Here is an 18,026-nt window from a genome sequence, read left to right as displayed (position 1 = left end):
TACCGTGTTCTCGGAGAACAAACTGTACATTCAGGAATTTCTGCTACTGCGCTTCTACATTCTGACAAAAAAAAACCGAGGTCGGTTGACTTAGATCTCCTCCTCTACATCCCCGGAATGAAGTTCAAATCCATGGGCAGCGATCTCTGGGCCTTCTCTCCCGTGGCATCCGCACTGTGGAACTTTTTGGGCCTTCGCTCCCATGACACTGTGGAACTCTCCGTTGTGGGTATTCTCCCGAGGGCTCCGGTTTTCCCCACACGTGTATCATAAACGCAACGTGCACTTGGCTGGACACACGTCTTTTTCGAAACCGGAGCCAAACGTGGCAAGCGGCATCGGCAGGACCCCTCCTGGAAAAGAGTCCTGCGACTCGGCGCGGTTCGTCAATTATTGTTGCTAACGGCTATGATCGTGACGCTTCTGCGAAGAGATGAAAAAGGACATCAACACGCTAACGCTACGGCGCACGGCATCGATGGGTCGTCATGAAAGGGAAGCACGTGGGTTTTTTTTAAGAAATATTTTTTTACGGAAAATGGTGAGTTACTGAACTTATACGACGGCGCAGAAGAGAGAAACAAACACCCCCTATAATTATTTGTACAGGCGTAGTTATTTCTCCGACCTGTTTTTTTTTTGTAAATCCAATGACATTCTCAGTCGGCGTTAACATGTGACACGGCGCAGTTGTGCAAACATAGGCATTCGTGTAACAGTTGGTACACAGGTGTTCAAACAGATTCACTCATCGATTTCTCCACCCACATTGAGGACCCGGTCGGCCGGACACTGACTGTTCCATCTCATCCAAAGACAAAGACCCCCCGTATAGCCTTAACCAGACTGTTGGGGCAAGTGCTGTTAGCGATCAGCTATGAAGGTCCGGCGCGGCGCACGAGGGGGTGGATGGCCAGCACCACGCCCGGCCGCCTTTGTCTCCCTAGAGGTGATTTTTACACATCGCACCGTGTACTCTTTTGAGGCTGAGTCGACCTAGGAGAGGCCCAGGACTGATTTAATCGTCACTGGTGTGAACGGGACTCAAACTCGGGTCGTAGTGTAGCACACGAACCGCTACACCACCGCTTACAATACCAAAGACACCACTGGGATCACTCACCACCACCACTGGTTCACTCACCACCACCACTGAGTTCACTCACCACCACCACTGGATTCGAATGCGTGGGGAGGGCTTCGCTTAAACGATTAAACTATGTTCGTGTTTTACCAGGTAAGGCCCACTGGAGACTGCGTAGCTCAGTGGGCCTTACCCGAGCGATCATTTGTGGCCAAATACGATAGCTCGACGAAGTGGATTCATCATCGCGCGGAAATCGATAGCAGGCAAATACTCTGAACTCCGTGCTGATTTTGAATGTGGACGGCCCGCAGAAAAATCCACGGAGTGAAAATGCAAACTCTAAATATACAGCAGGCATCGGGGTCTGGATCGAACCCACGACCTCCTGTATACCAGGCGAGGTAGTTAACATCCGCCAGCCGTGATGATCACGACGATGACGACCGTGACGCGGTCGTCATCGTCAATTAAGCCCGGCACATTTAAAATGAAAGAGTAGTTCTCATGAAAATGTCTTCTCTTCTGGGTTTTTTTTTTCGCGTGCGTACTGGCGATGGTGGCTTCCTGCCAGACACCCCGAACAAACCCCAGTTGACTCGGTCCTGCATCCAATCACCGCAATCGCTCTCTGGCTAAAAGCGCTCTGCATGGACTCATCCCTGCGTTCACTCCCCATGTCCCCTCCACCACACAGACACCCCCTCCCCTCCCACAACGTTGCCCCACCCCCCACCCGTCTGGACACAATCTTGGCGATGCGATTGAATGTGCAGCCAGCGAGTCCTGAATTCCTACAACTTGACCAATCCTCTGGCGGATTTGCGAATGCGGTGGTCTGAATATTCTGAACGTCACCAGTAGCGCCAGAATTAATCCGTCTACTGTGGTACATTCTATGCATCTCATTAAATCATTGTCATTCAATCCATTTCATTCATCGATCGTATTCATCCATCTCGTTCATCCATCTCATTCATCCATCACTTTCACACATTTCATTCGTGCATGTCGTGCTCACCTCTCATTCGCGTACTTCATTCATGTAACTCATTCATCGATCTCATTCATCGATGTCAACTCCCAGCCACGGCTACCACCGGTGGTGACCCACAACCGAACCGATCTTGAGCCCTGCCCCTATCACCGATCCGCACAGACCAGCGCGGTGAAGTATGGTCAAACACCCCGCAGGCCTTAACCCAACCGTGGATTGACAAAATTTCCGTAACGTATTAGCACGGTTGGCTATGTACGGTGCGAGAGAAGTGCACCATACATACGTAGTATTATTATTATTGCTACGACGGGTAGACTTCGTTACAGTCACGCAGCTTCGTCACAGCTGCTGTGCACATTGGGAGTTCTGTGGACGATCGCGTTACACCACCAGACGGACCAGCGCCTCCCCGGGGGAATACCAATTTGTAGTGATCCACTCAACTTGATGGTTGGCTGCACTCGAGACGAGGTCGGTGCAATGGGAGAGCTCAGTGCGGTCGGAAATCGACCGGAGTCGTCAGTGGGTGAGTTATTGAGAGGGTGGTTGAGCAGGTGAGTGAGCGAGTGGGTGAGCGGGTGAGTCAGTTAGTGAGCAGGTGAGTGGGGGTGAATGAGCAAGTCGGTGAGCAGGTGAGTTAGTTGTTGGGTGAGCGGGTGATTAAGCTAGTGGGTGAGTGAGCGATTGGGTGAGCGGGGGAGTGAGTGAGTGCCCGAGCGGGTGAATTAGTGAGTGGGTGAGTTGGTGATTGGGTGAGCGAGCGAATGAGTGAGCGAGTGGGTGATTGGGTGAACGAGCGAATAAGTGAGCGAGTGAGCGACCGGGTGAGCGAGTGAGCGACCACAGATTAACACGCTAAGCTGATTCACTTCCGTCACCTGTTTGAAGCCCTTGTGGTGCCAAAATGGGCAGCACGGCGTTTGTTGCCAGCTCAAAAGGTATTCCCCTCCAGTGCCGGATGAGCTGCGGTTAACCTAAGACTGATAAATACCGTCAGCGGGCTTTTTCAAAGCGTCGGGACTCGTATGGCCGTGGCCTCAATGAAGGCGCATGGTTCAGAGGTTCGCGGCCCGCCGTTTGCAACGAGGAAGGGGACGCGACGGAGCGGGGCGGACTCACCACGCTGGGGATCTCGCACGCCGTCTCGCGCTCGTTCTGCTCCGGGTCGCAGTAGATCCGCAGCTTCTGGACCTCAAACTTGCGACGGACGGGGGGGGGGGAAATAACAGCACGCAAAACGTGAGCGGCGTCCGCATTTAAATAGTAATAATAATAAGCACAATGACGATAAGGCAAGCAATGTTTACGTGCGCCTGTTGTTTTAGGCTGCCAAGTGTGTGTGTTGAACTTATTTCGCACAGTACTTAACCAATTGTGCTAATCGGAGGTTCGGGGGGAAGGACAACAAACTCAACACAACAATGGTATGTTCTTAAAGAAATTCGTTTTCAATCTAGATGATTTAAAATTACACATAATATCCGAAGGAAGAGCGTTCCAGGCGGCCAGCAGAAGCGCATCTGAAAGTGCGTGCGATGCGGCGACCGCTCTTTTGTTCGACGGCTGGATGAAAAAAGCTGCTGCTACTGCGAGGATGACCAAAGCAGGTGGTTGAAGCAAGGAGGCAGATTTCTTAAATCCCCCCACCACTCACCCCCCCTCCTTCACCGCCACCACTGTTTCTTTCCACCAAGCGATGTGAGCGGGCCCGCTACAGTAAGTCTACGATCGACGGTTTGTGTGCGGTGGTGGCACGTCCGGTCGGCTAGGAAGAGGAGGCCAAAACACCGTCCATAGGGGCGCTCTCCTCCTAGTGGAGGCTCTTCCGCCAGTAGCGGAGTGAGCAACTATTTGTTGGGCTGCACCTTTTACATTTTGCCAATCGCATGTTGGGACTCGTTAAGAGTGGGCCAAACAGCCTCTCAAGGCGCTCTTCTGAGCTGCCTCCAGTGGAGGCCCTGAACCCTTATCCTATTTTAATTTACATATATATGCAGTGCCTGTGCAAGTGCCGAGTGCATGAGTGTTCGAGTTTTGAGACTTTGTCGAACCAGGGCGAAAACTTCAAGAGACCAGGCTGGGGCATCATGAGCAAGGGAGATCGTTGGGCATCAGTGTGCCAGTCGGGGTTAATGATCATGATGATGATGATGGTGACCATCAACCTCAATGACAACCCATACATTATGAGAGCACGTTTGTTTTGGCACGAGTAATGTGTGGTTAATCCAGACGTAATTCCTTGCAAAAGGTATCTATTTTGGTGTTTGAACATCTTAAGACCTCCTGTATTAATTGCCAGAAAGAGGAAAAGCCCTATTCTTACTTGTGATCATTGTTGATACTGGGAAAAAAGGTCCCAAAGATATGATGGCCATGTAGTTTGCATGGCCATTTTTTTTTCGAATTTGGCCAACTCGATCGTCTAATTCTTCCGAAGGACACCAGGGAACTTTGAACCGTCCACTGGGAAACGTAAAAAAGAACATCGTTTTTTCGTGCAGCCTTTTGTCTTTGTTTGTCCACGTGTTGGGAATGGTAGCATAGCGGCGAGCATGCTCCACTACGTACATTGCACTTTTTTCGCACCGTACATAGCCAACCGTGCTCATCGGTCATCTAACCACCGCTGCAGCAATAACCAGGGCGGGCCGCTGGATCCGAACCGCGCAGCTCTGCGAACAAGAGCGACCGAACGCTCTCGCTCTCTCGCCAGGGTGCGCGCCCGCCGCTCACCGGGATGGAGGCTTCCTTGCCCACGTACTTGCCCACTTGCATCTGCCCGCCCACGTACATGGCGACCACCTGCTCCAGCACCACCCGGCCCACCTCGTCGCCGTCCAGGAAGAGGTAGGCGGTGCCCTCCCGCACCAGCACGCGCAGCTGGTGCCACTTCTCGTTGAAGAGTTTCTGCGGAGCGCGCGCGCGGGCGGGCGGGCGGCGGGGGGAGCGAGCGACCGGTCGCGGGACACAAAGGGGGAGGAGGGAGCTCAGCGGACGTTTGGCGGCAAGCGGTCCTCACCGCTGTTCAACGCGTTGGGCTTTCGAGGCCAATATGTTCCCGTGGTAAATGGCGAACTATCATGGTCGCCTCCACCTCGGCGACAAGCACGGTTGGCTACGTACGGAGCGAAAGAAGTTCAACGCACGTACGTACCGTCGCTGCTACTGATGCTGCTGTTATGCTACGGCGGGAATGGTTACGTTCTTGTACGGGGAGCATCTGCACATGACTGATGAAAACGACGACGGCGATTGACAACGACGAATTCTAGATCAACAAAGGATTGCCTCGGCAAGTTTGAAGTCTCAAAGCGACTTGCGTCGACGGCGGTGACGACGATGGGTGGGTTGGGGGGGGGGTCCGGTGAAAGCACCGGACCCACCCAGGCCACTACCAGCATCAAAGCAAAGGGGTTGGCGGGACTACCAGGAGATAGGCGTTCTACACCACGCTCGCTGCGACGAATTCGCGGGCAGTGGCTCATCTCACCCAGAGCGACGGGCCCGAGAAGCGCGCCGTCTGCACGCCGTTTTGCAGGCTGGGCGACGAGAAGGTGACGGAGCGGTCGGAGCCGTCGAGGGTCACCGCCACCTGGATGGAGCCGTCGAGGGCGCGCACGCGCCACAGGTCCCACGCCTCGCGGCGCGCCGCCCCCTCCAGGCGCACCGTCGCCACGAAGACGTAGGACGGGGGCAGCCCCTCGGGCAGGATCTCCCTGCGGGTGGGCAGCGATCGGCAAGTCGGCGCGTCAGTCGCGAGGCGGCGGATCGGCTGAGTCGCGTAGGAGAACTCGCAGGGAGGGAGAAGGGTGGTGGGGGGAGAGTCGCCCTGCGTAGGCCGTGCAACGGGGTGGGGAAAGGAAGCCTCTCGACTGTGGGTGGCTGCAGTCTTCACCTTGAATGGCGCTCACCACTCGCGCTGAGTGTATAACGGAACAGGGAAGGAAGTGGCGGTGCAGTGGTTAGCGCAGTGGGCTTTGCCTCGTCGGATGGGGATGGTTAGATGTTATTTGTATGTGTTTAGGTGATTTGTTTACTTTTCTTGTACTTTGCACTGCTATTGTGTTTTTGTGTTGTTTGTTGTTGTAAAGTTCTGACTCGCCCCTACTGGACATCTGTGAAAAAGAGCTGTATAGCTCATCGGATTCCTCCAAGCATAAATAAAGATTCTTCTGATCCTGATACATACTATGAGCCAAAAACACCGGAGTTCGATCTCCGCCCCAGGATAACATCAGCGACGAGCGATATCCGAACGAGAGTCCTCGGAAACCGCCCCGCGCTCTCACCGAGCGTGGGGAAGTTATGACCATGCTCATGCACGTGCGCGTGTTCAACTTCTTTCACACCGTACGTGGCCAACCTCGCTAACCGGAGGTGCGAAAATGCAGGTCACCGCGGGCAAGGGCCCTTTCCCACGCCCCGCGTCAAGTGACTCGCATCACGTCCGATCGCAAAACAGTTCGGAGGGTAACCCCTGTGGGCAGCTGTCTCTGCGTGGCACAAGGTGGCTCAGCAGCTGGCTGGGATTTGGGGGGTGGCGGGGGGGGGTGACGATGATTCCTGCGCGTGAATTCCAATTGAGAAATGTTCGGCGTCGTTTTTCGAATTTGAACAAAACACATTTTGGAGCGCGGGCACGTAATGACGTACCGATGCATCGATTGATCGTTCAAATTTGTTCTCGGTCGCTTCAATTCACGACATGTTCAAACAATACGCCAATTATATGGTTACTGTTTCGTTCGTTATATAAAGGGGCAAACAGAACCACACAAGTCGAGATAAAAAGTCAACCAAAAGTTATTTAAAAGGAGCAAAAAAAAATATAACGAAATTAAAGCAATTCATGAGTTGGGCCACGGCCTTCAATCGTGATCATGATTAATTATCACAACCATCAAGCATGATCATTATTCAAATCACTGGGCAAAGGTTGGATCTTTACCCGCCCGCACTCTCTGTAACCTTGCACTTCTTCATGGCATCCACAAGACCCAGTAGTGACCAATCGAATCAGCCAATTTGCTAGAGGGGACGCGGCAAATGAAATATAAAGCCATCAGACGGGGAAAAGCCGGCGATTCTATGTATGTATTACGTTGAATTTATTTTGCACAGTACACAGCCAACTGTGCTAATCGGAGGTTTGGGAGAAAGACATCAAACTGAACACAAAAAGCAGTTCAAAGAAAAATTGTTTACAATCTAGATGATTTAAAAGTGCATCGCCCCAGTGGCTTCCTAACATCGGAAGGCAGAACGTTCCAGAAGGCCGTAGAAGCGCATCTCAAAGCGCCTCAATGCCGCGTCCATCTTTGTTCGATGACCCAGCCAGAAGCCGCCACCGCTGCTGCGAAGATGACCGATGGTTTACGCTCCTTGACGAGACCAGCGGCGTCTTGTGGCCCGTCTGTGGCTCCGTTTTAAGCACCCGGTGTTGCCCCTGCACCCTCTGAAGTCGTCGCTCAACCGGGATTGCGCCCGCGGCGCGGTGCGATGGGCTACGACCGGCGAATCCGAACGAGCAGCTGCGCGGAGGGGGTGAGGCGCGGGCGGGGGGGGGCGAGCGTGAGATGACGGCGTCAAACCACAAAGGAGCTAGCCGAGCACAAAAAAAACTTAGACGCGTGAGAATCGACCCCACACCGTGACCCGCCCCGCGGTTTTCGATTTCACGCGCTTGAACCTCAGCTCTGGCGGCGAGCGTTAAGCCGCCCTTGCGCGCCGTTCCGATCGACTAATCAGCTTCAACTGCGGCTCGCTTCAATGGCATCATTATTAGTGTTATCATTATTATCCTCCACGGTTTTATTCCCGATTCGCGTCGTTACGCGACGCGGCATCCACTCAGAACTGTCGCGGGGCAGCGAAGCCCTTCACGGTGAACGGCTCGTGGAAGTGGATATCACAGAGCTACCTCCGAGTGTACATCAAGTGACCTCTGGTCTGCACAGTGCTGCGTTTAGGCAAAAGCTAAGTAAGCTACGCACTTTTGAATCTAGATTGACATTTTTCTTTGAGGACTGCTTTGTGTGTTCACTTCGCCCCACACTTCCGATTCGCGCGGTCGGCTATGTACAGTGCGAAAGAAGTTCAACATAGATACAGGAGTATGGTCATACTTCCCCCCGCTTGGTAAAAGTTTAACTTACGAGCTACAGCTTAGGGCCTCGCGCGACGAGCTGAGCCTCTAAACCAGAACACCAAATATAAATAATACGACGTTTCAAGTTTGACGTGATCGGTTGAAAAATAAAGGGGACGGGTGGGGGGAAAAAAACGACTCTCGAAAACGGTCATTCGCATTCGGATATGACAAAAATATACGGGTGCCCCTCGTTGTACGAACCCTAAGCTTGACATGGCTTTGGCCTCCAGTGCGTCGTACTCACGCCCCGGGTGTGCAACCATGAAAGGTCAGCAGCGCTTTCAGCTCGCCCCGCGTACGGAAGGTCGGCGTTGCGAGGTTTGCCGCGGGATGGTGAGATCGGTATTCTGCTCAGGGCTGGCGATGGTTCGCTGAGCGAGAATGCTTCGGGACGCGGCGGAGGAAACATGATGAAAGTGCGTATGGGTGTATGTATGTGTGTACGTTGAACTTCTTTCGCACCGTACGTAGCCAACCATGCTCTCTGCAATGGGGAACGCGTGATCTGAGGTGAGAAAAGATGGTCAAAGGTTTCAGTTTGGTGTTTTAACATCTTAACACCTGTTTTGTTGCCAGAAAAAAGGGGAAAACCTATTCTCATGGTCAAAGTTGTTATACACATTTTGGAAAGGGGGCTAAACACAGGCTGCTGGTATGCAGAAGGTCATGGGTTCGATCCCCGGAACCCTGACGCCTGCTGCATATTTCGAATTTGCAAGTGTTTGTTTCTCTCTCTTCCTGTGGTCGGGTGAATTTTTCTCCCGGGTCCTGCAGTTCCCCCCCCCCCCCCCTCCACATTTAGAATCAACGTGCGTTTAGAGTATTTGGCTGCTGTGCATTGTCACGTGATAAGCCGCTTCGTTGGGCGCTACCATTCGTGCTCGCCAAGCTCGCTTCTATAACAAGACCCACGTAGCTCGGTGACCCTTACCTGGTAAAGTAATAAATAATAATAATTGTATCTGTCTTTCATCAGGAGCTGAAGCGTCTTGCAGTCCTCTTTTCACTGTGACGATGGCTGACTTTGCCCGGCCGTTGGTGACCGGGCCGACACCATCGACTCAACCGCATTTGAGGAGCCAGTTTTAAACCGAGAGGTGGCCGACACGCGGATGTCGAACCGGTGTCCTGCTTGGCGCTTCTCACCGCTGAGCCACTGGGGAGGCACCTGCAGGTGCGTCACCGATTAAGGCAGTGGTTCATAATGCAGTTTTTTTTTTTGGGTTAGATCACATACATATTTACGCATAAATATTTACGCGTAAATATCTAACCCTATGGATGATATTGGTCGCGAAAGCCGACGTGATTTAGGCAGTGGTTCATACTCTTAGTTTTTTCGGTAAAGTCACGTAGGTAAAACATTTAATAAATAAAAATAAATAATTATAAAAAATCACGACGTTTCGGAGGCAATACAAGTCTCCGTCATCAGGTGTGACCGTCACAGCCAGATTTGCTGTATCAAGTGAGGCAGGGATTCCAAGATGCAAGTTCTAGAAATACAAGTTAAGTGGGAGGGGGGGGGGAGCTTATCATTCATTCTGATAAGCTCTCCCTTAACTTGTATTTAAGAACTTGCATCTTGGAATCCCTTCCTCACTTGATACAGCAAATCTGGCTGTGACGGTCCCACCTGATGACGGAGACTTGTGTTGCCTCCGAAACGTCGTGATTTTTATTATTTTTATTAATTTAAATTTCTTTTTTTTACCTACGTGACTTTACCGAAAAAAACCAAGAGTATGAATCCTTGCAGTCACGAAAGCTTCAAATCTAGAATTAAGGCAGTGGTTGTTTATCCTGGGGCAGAGATGCGGGAGGTCTCCGCCGTTCTTAAACAGACGAGATAGCCGGAGGGCAGCCTCTGATAAGCGTGCCAAATGGGGGCAGATTAGGGGACGTTGGAGGCGGAAAATGAAATCTCAGAAGAGCCAAATAAATTAACAAGTAAGCGTGCACTTACAAAAGAAGAGGAAAATATTTTCCAACTGCACGCCAGAGATTGCAGATAAATGCGATGCATTCATTCGCTTTGCTGGTTGACCCAGAAAAGGACATGCACATGTGAAGTACTGATGGGAAGAGCGGACAATGTTTACATACTGTATAAGTTTGCATATTGTAAAATAGAATAATAATAATATTTCCCATTATTCGTCAATGAAAATATTGATGGCTCTCGAAACTCCCTTTTCAGAAGAGTTTTGCTGCATCGGGATGTTTGGCCAAAGCCACTAGTGAGTTTTGATTTAAAGCTTTCGTGATTGCAGGGATTCATATTCTTGGTTCTTTCGGTAAAGTCACGTGTCAGCCACCTTGTGTTGCAGTCGAAACGTCGTGAGACTTTTAATTGTTTTATATTTATATTATTTTATTATTTCCCTTCTATGTGACTTTACCGAAAGAACCAAGAACACTAGTGAGTTGTTCGCCTCTTTGTCGGAGAAAACCAGATTAGTCGGAGAAAGCCCACCACGCGCGCGAGAGGGTAATGCGCGAGTCTCCACACGGATGGATCCAAGAATCTTTTGCCATACTGCCATGTTTTGACACCACTTTGTAGCCCAAGTCTACAACAACACCACCACGCTTTTTTCCAGACACTCTGTGACCCAATTACCCACCAGGGCTCAGTGCTGCTTAGCGTCCAATATCAAGGAATGAGATCAGAGTGCATTCAGGGTGAATTGGTCATAGGAAAAAGAACCCGACGATCGATGTGGTCCCACTGGAACCGGAACAACCGCCTTGGAGGCTGAAGGACAATGATGCGTGCTGGTTGGCCTCACACCCACCAGGAACACAAGACGCACAAGACGGAAAAACACGCGCAGGCAAACGCATGGCGTCAACCAAGGTTTACAATGGAGAGTCGGTCCCGGCTGCTGCCGATGATATTCAGTCAATCAGCCTACGACGTTTTTGTCGCAAATTTTGCAACCGTAAATTTGAGTGAAAGTAATGCACGTGCGTTGGCGAGGCACGCGACGATTCAGCCCCCAAAATGGTCGCGGGAATTGTCGTGACTCAAGGAGGGGGGGGGGGGGTGGGTCAAGATTCAATTCACGAAACGATTTTATTTAAAACATTTTACCACCACTACCGTCTCCCGCAGGTTCGGCGCAGCCGGCGGTCGAGTCTAACGGGCGAAGCGGAGGCCCAAAGGACGGAACCGACGCCCAAGGGAACGGCCACAGCGGTAGCCACAGCGACGGGAGCAGCTCGTGCCCGTCAACGCTCCTGTCGCATAGTCGCGAGAAACCGTGAGCGATGGCCTGCAGGGGGTGACCTTCACCCAACAGTGGATAGATCATGACCGATGACGGTGACGACGACGACGTTAATGATGATGAGTAGCACATCCTGGTCAGTGGCTGGCAGGCAGGCAGGCAAGCGAGATATGAGACGCGGCTTTTGCAGATTTGTTTCCATTCGAATTTCCAAAGGACGCAAAGAGGTCAACCCTGGTTGATGTGACAATTGTTCTTAACTTAAACAGGAAACCTCACCAGAGCGGCTGCCATCATTTAGCCATGCGGTTCTATTTGGTTTCAGAAGGAGATAAAATTAATTGCGGTCAATTTTTGCAATGGTTTACAGATAAAAAAATCGCCCGCTGGAATGTTAATGATGTGGATAAACAAGATGTACGTGTTTAAAGTTTAAAATTGAGATGTTAATGCTCCGAATCGGCATCGCGATGTGGAGATACGTGCCACTAATGACACTATTCTTCAACGTGGTTTTTTTCGGTGGTATATAATTGTTATACTTTTTAAATGGCCCGCAGGAAAAAAAAAATGACTCCAAAAAAAATATACATCATGCACCCGCGATCAACAGCCAGGATTCAAACTCAGGTCACCATACCTTCGCAATGCAGCGCAATAAGCAGTACACCACGACTCCCACCGCACATGCTCATGCACGCGTACACAGGCAGCACGATTGGACGGATATGGATGAAGTAGCTTCCTCTCGTTGTGTAAATCCCTTTCTCGGTGACTTCAATTATTGTGGGCATGGGCAAATTGAAACTCCTGTAATCCAACTACCCCATTATCCGAGGCTCCAATTGTATGTCGTTCCCAATCAACCCGCAATAACTCCTGTTATTCGTGGGTCTATTCATTTACCTATGTATGTACGTAGAACTTCTTTCACACCGCACGTAGCCAACCATGCTAATCGGTGGTGTGGTCCTCTGACCCACGTGCTCCTCATCCCTTCTGTCAGTGCATATGCCACGGATGCAGCTGCATACTGTCCGCGGATACATGTCCGGATTTAGTTAGTTTCACGGATAACAGAATGGCAACTCTTCTTGTCCGCACATTTGCTCATTCGCGAACATCCCCCCCCTCCATCCCCTTCCATACAAGTGGGGTGCCCTTCCTACCCCCCACAACGACCCCCCCACGCCCCCCCCCCCCGCCCCGGACCCCCACACTCTGCAGACGTCTCGGCGGACAAGAAGCGCAAAAAAATTGCAGGACTTACGAGCAGACCTCGAACTCCGCTCTCCGCTACATTAAGCGGCGTTCCGTGTGCGGGAGGGGGGGGAGACGAACTGAGGACACATGCCGGCTCGCCCATCATCTCCCGCCACGGCATCGTAAACACGCACACACGCACACGCGCACGCACGCACCCAAGCCGCTCCCAGGGTCGAGCCGGCGCAGATGGGGAACCGGCTAACGGGAATAGTTCACGCAACATCTGGCCCGCCGACCTTGGGAAGAACAAGCAGCTCTCCCGTGGCGGGGGTCTCGCTCGCTCATGCAACGCACGCCGCGGATTGTGGAGCGGTGCGCGGGCCCCCCCTCCGTCGGACGACGATTTCCCTGAAAGCTTTCTGTGGACACAGCGCGTCTGGTCGGCGTTGTCTCTCCCGCGCGGCTGACATCAATGGCACCTGTGCCCACCGCTCAGGCTGGAGATGTCTCCCCTCGCCGCCGATCTGAACGCTACCTCCTCCTCCTCCCGTCGCTTTGACTTTGCCGAAAGGAGATTGAGGTTCTACCGTGGGATCGTTTTTTGTTGTTGCAAAGTTATGAAAAATTATAATATTTGTTTACCCTTTCTGGTAATAAAACAGGAGGTGTTAAGATGTTCAAGCACATTTTTCAAGGAATAAAGTCTGCATAAACCACCAAACAAAACGTGGCCTGATTCTAATGCATTGTCTTTGAAACTGATTGTCCTACGCCAGAGACAGCCTCATTTACGTATTTATCGCCTGGTCTCACCAGTGTCAGACCAGAGAACTCCAAAAGGCGATCAGTACAGAGACAATTCCCGTATCAGAGCATTTATATCTCGGTGATAACAGCTACAGTACATCATGGGACCTTTTTGCCAGCATTACAGAATGAAAAATAAGAATGGGTTCTACCCTTTCTATCAAAGAATGTTTTTGTTTGCATGTTCACCACGAGTACACGTGGTTAATGCAGACTTGATCCCTTGCAATACGTTTCTATTTGGTGTTTGAACATCTTAACACAACTCCTGTTTTATTGCCAGAAAGGGTAAAGCCTATTCTTATTTTTCAGAGGTTCTACCATTGGTTTACGTTGCGCGTTTGCATACTCTATGACAAACTCGATCGGAATGCGTCACAATCTCATCAGATCTTGCAGGCTAAGCAGGTTCGAGCCTGCGCACGGGCGCTTTACGATTGGCTAACGCGTGCCGGCACCGTGAAGGCGAGGGTTGGCGGGTCTCATAAACGCTCGGTGCTGGATCGTTGATGAACCAGATTGTCGGATGCGATGGCATCTATCGCCTAATCGTCGTGGTGGCGAGATGGCCACTACCTCGCCTGGTATGCAGGAGGTCGTGGGTGCGATCCAGACTCTGACACCTGCTGTATATTTGCAGTTTGCGGTGTCTCTCTCTCTCCTCGTGGTGGTCGCGCGGATTTTTCTTCGGGTCCTCTGGTTTTTCCCTCTGCGTTTAGAATCAACATCACGCGTTTTGAGTATTTGCCTGCCGCTATACATTTCCACGTGATAAGCCACTTTGTTGAATGATCGTTTATGGCTAGGTCGTTTCTGAAAAAAATCCAGACAGCTCAGGGGGACCTACCCGGTAAAATATCAAAATAAAAAAAAGCTTTAGCTTAATTGCCACACTTAATAGTCTGGCTAGCTGGCCCTCCAGCTCGCCCGCCCACTCACCCTCCGGTCCGCCGACTCGTGGCACTCTCACCGTGTCTTCTCGGTGAAGTCCATCCTCGAGGTGATGGAGAAGCTGACCTCGGAGTGGATGGAGCCGAGCTTGCGCTCTGCCTTCTGGTAGATCCGCATCCCCTCCAGCAGGTCGAAGCCCTTCTCGTCTTGGCCGCGGGACGGGATGCGCCCGGGGCACACGGTTTCTGAAAAGCGACGTTCACGCGCGTTCGAACTCGCACTCGTTCACTTGGGCACGCTCATTCACTCACTCACGCATTCAGTCGCGCGCACTCGCATGCACTAAATCGCACCCATTCACACGCATACCTGCAATGCCCAAGCCACAAATACAAAGCAGACATCACGGCAATACGAGACCCCGCTGCTCCGGACGCGGTTGTCTGGCTTGACCACCCGAATGTGAGAAACTGTGGTTCGTTTTGCTCTCCGCATCTACATCAACCGCACGAGTGGAAAACGGCCGAGAAGTGACGTGCGGTGACGCCCCCCAATCCCCTTGCGCGCCACGTCACCTTCGCACAGCTTCTGCTTGATGGTCTCCTTGATGCGCGAGATCGCGTTGTAGTCCTCCACGTAGAAGACGTACGAGGACGAGGGGCGGTTCGCGATCTCCTTCAGCTCGGCCTCCTCGATGGCCTGGCCCACGCCGATGGCGAACATGATGATGCGGTTCTCCTTCGCCTCCAGCGACGCGATCTGCGCTCGCGACGGGAGATGTGGGGGTGGGATGGGGGGGAGGAGGTCATGCAGTGGGCGTTGAGCAAGACACGTGGGCCCCAAGGGGTGCCCACCTGCACCAGGGACCCACTTGCTCAGGGGCCTGCTCACTCAGCGGTCCATCCGCTCAGAGGCCCACTCAACCAGCGGCCCATCCACCCAGGGGCCAATTCACCCAGGGGCACAACCACCCAGGGGCCAATTCACTCAGGGGCCCAACCACCCACCCACCCCACCCACCCAGGGGCCAATTCACCCAGGGGCACATCAACCCAGGGGCACATCAACCCAGGGGCCCATTCACCCAGATGTGAATAACTCGGTTGAGCCTTACCTGGCAAAAATTAAAAATAGTTGAATAGTTTTAGTTCAAGAGTTTTCTATTTTCGCAACTCAGATTTGAACATTCAGATTTTCTGACCGCGAGTCAAACATTCTTTCCACGCTAGGGCCGCTGGTGCTAGGATCAACGAGCGAGAGGTCAGTCTCACTGGGCTCTCACATTGGCCGTACATTTAATCACGTGGGTAGGATTTTCAATCCATCTGTGTTGACCGTTTGAGTCATGTTCTCTTTGTATATTTATATTTTTTGTCCCAAACTAAAACTAACAAATCAGTACTCAGCGAGGCTTTACTGTGACTGGATAAACAAATTCCGTGATCATTGTTTATATATGCATGTATGTTGAACTTCTTTTGCACCGTACACCGCCAACCATGACTAATCGGAGTGTGTGGGTGAAGGACAACGAACTAAACACAATGAGCAGTTCTAAAGAAATGAGTTTTTCAATCTAGATGATGATTTAAAAGTGCATAGCTCCAGTGACGTCCTAATATTGGAAGGAAGAACGTTCCAGACGGCCGCAGAAGCGCATTGGAAAGCGCACGATGCAGTGACCGTCCTTGTTTGATGGCTGGACAAAAGCCGCCAACACTGCTGCTGCGAGGATGACCGGAGTTCTACATTATCTATGCACATGCATATGGAGCGGTGGTGGAGTGGTTAGTGTGCTACCAGCGACTCTGATGGCCGAGCTAGCGCGGGGCCCGTAGCATATGCTACTTTTGTGACTCGGATAATCCGGCACTGACGACGATGCACGTGCAGACGAAAGGGGCGAATGCTCTCTCCTGACTTTCACGTTGTTAGAAATGAGCTACGCCTTTAGCAAATGGCTCAGGTCGAAAACTGGCATCCCGCAGATGCCGGCAAAAAAAAAAAGACGAAACTAAACTCGCGCACATGTTACTCGGGCGAAAGATTCTAAGAAACCCATAAATATAATAATTGTTTATTAAACAATTTACCATGCTTCGTGTGCCTGTTTACACGGGCAAGCGCGCTTCAAAGTACTTCCAGCAACAATGAAAAAAAAATGATGTCCGTAAAAAAAAAACCAATCTGTTCTTAACTCTAAAATATGATCAAAGTAAGGTACCGTGGTTGTCTGCGCAAACATCAAGACTGACGTTCGAAGAAAGGCTAAAAAAGCTTTGAGGTTGCTTATTTTAAATTTCCCTTTGGTTATGAAAGCTCTTAGCAGGACTGGTGGCACTTACGTCGCATACTGCTTCGACTGCTTATTTTGGTAACTATTTGCTCTTCGGTGCAGTTACTTTGGCATTAAAATAATCCATTGGCCAGCAAGCAATGGCCACAACAAAACGCATGTTTTTGATAGGGTGCCCCCAATAGGACATTAAAGGAATCAGATGAAAGCTGGCTTGGACGCGATCCACTTGGACACGGGGCAAGCAGACTCTTCTACCCCAGACCACCTCAATAGCTCCTTGGGAACTCATAAAAACGCGTGCAAATAATACAAATATCGCCTGCCAGTTTTTATCGTTATTATTATTATTTCGTCAATCCGAGTACATTGCAGTTATGCCTCTCGCTGGCTTACCATAGTCTGGTTCACCAAAAGTCCATCGGCGAGGCTTTACTTGTGTAAATAACTCACGGTAGCGTCGTTGTTGATGACAAGAGCCTTTCAGCATGAGGTTTGAGCGTCTTGCGCATTCACGGACGCGCACGGATAATTGTGCACCCCATGCGCGTCATTGCGAGGATGTTCAACGCAGACCAACTGCCAGTGTCAGGGCCCTCTGCTACATGAACATTAGCTGACCCGCCCCTCTCTAAACCTTTATAAACAGCTTGCTCTCAGAGGCCCACCTCCCTGTTCCTGATGACGACCGCTTGTGTTGCGATCGAAACGTCGTGATTTTTTATTATTATTTTGTATTCGCTTTCTTTTTATTATTTTACTGTTCCCAGTTTTTCTTTCTACGTGACTTTACCGAAAGAACCATAGAAGATGTTCAACGCGTTGCCTCGCTTTGGGCTGATGCAGCCTTTGGTGTTGCATGATTAGAACTACCCCCCTTCCCCCCTTAAGGAAACTTCGAACTCACGTCGGTCCAGTTAGAACAGCCAAAGCGATATAAAAAAAAACCCATAGGAGTGCAAAATATAGAAAATGGTAAGCAAGGCACTTAATATAAATCACGATTTACGTCATTTAAAAAATATAAAAAATAAAAATAATGCATTCTTTAATTATTTATATTAGTCCGATTTATGAAGATTGGGCAAGGTGGTAGAATTGTGGGGAGCACATGGCAGGGAGTAGAGAGGGAGATGCAAGGGGACAGGTAAGCCGGGCAAGGCCGTGGGCGATCTTTAATACACCGAGGCCAATCTCGAGGTGGACTCTGGAATGGACTGGGAGCCAGTGAAGGGGTCAAAGCATTGGGGGTGATTTGGTCTCGGTTACGTTGGGTGGTAAGATGTTAATGACATCGCCTGGTATACAGGAGGTCGTAGGTTTCGTCCCGACCCTGACGCCTGCTGTATATTTGT

The 18,026-nt window shown here is 51.0% G+C and overlaps 1 protein-coding gene across 1 annotated transcript in view; it reads right to left on the bottom strand.

The window, feature by feature from the left end:
• LOC144725118 (collagen alpha-1(XXI) chain-like) overlaps positions 1–18,026 on the bottom strand; it is a 43,651-nt gene that overhangs the window by 11,704 nt on the left and 13,921 nt on the right. The window contains exons 5-9 of the mRNA XM_078604588.1: positions 14,951–15,134; positions 14,455–14,620; positions 5,578–5,803; positions 4,821–4,994; positions 3,204–3,281 (exon numbers count right to left, since the gene is read on the bottom strand). Of these exons, the coding sequence (XP_078460714.1) occupies positions 3,204–3,281; positions 4,821–4,994; positions 5,578–5,803; positions 14,455–14,620; positions 14,951–15,134 (828 nt within the window). The remainder of the gene's footprint in view (positions 1–3,203; positions 3,282–4,820; positions 4,995–5,577; positions 5,804–14,454; positions 14,621–14,950; positions 15,135–18,026) is intronic.

Source organism: Lampetra planeri, chromosome 22, assembly GCF_965212315.1.
Source record: "Lampetra planeri chromosome 22, kcLamPlan1.2.h2, whole genome shotgun sequence".
In the NCBI taxonomy this organism is placed as follows: domain Eukaryota; kingdom Metazoa; phylum Chordata; class Hyperoartia; order Petromyzontiformes; family Petromyzontidae; genus Lampetra; species Lampetra planeri.
Note: the sequence above shows the minus strand (reverse complement) of the source record. Positions and strands in the feature narration are given on the sequence as shown.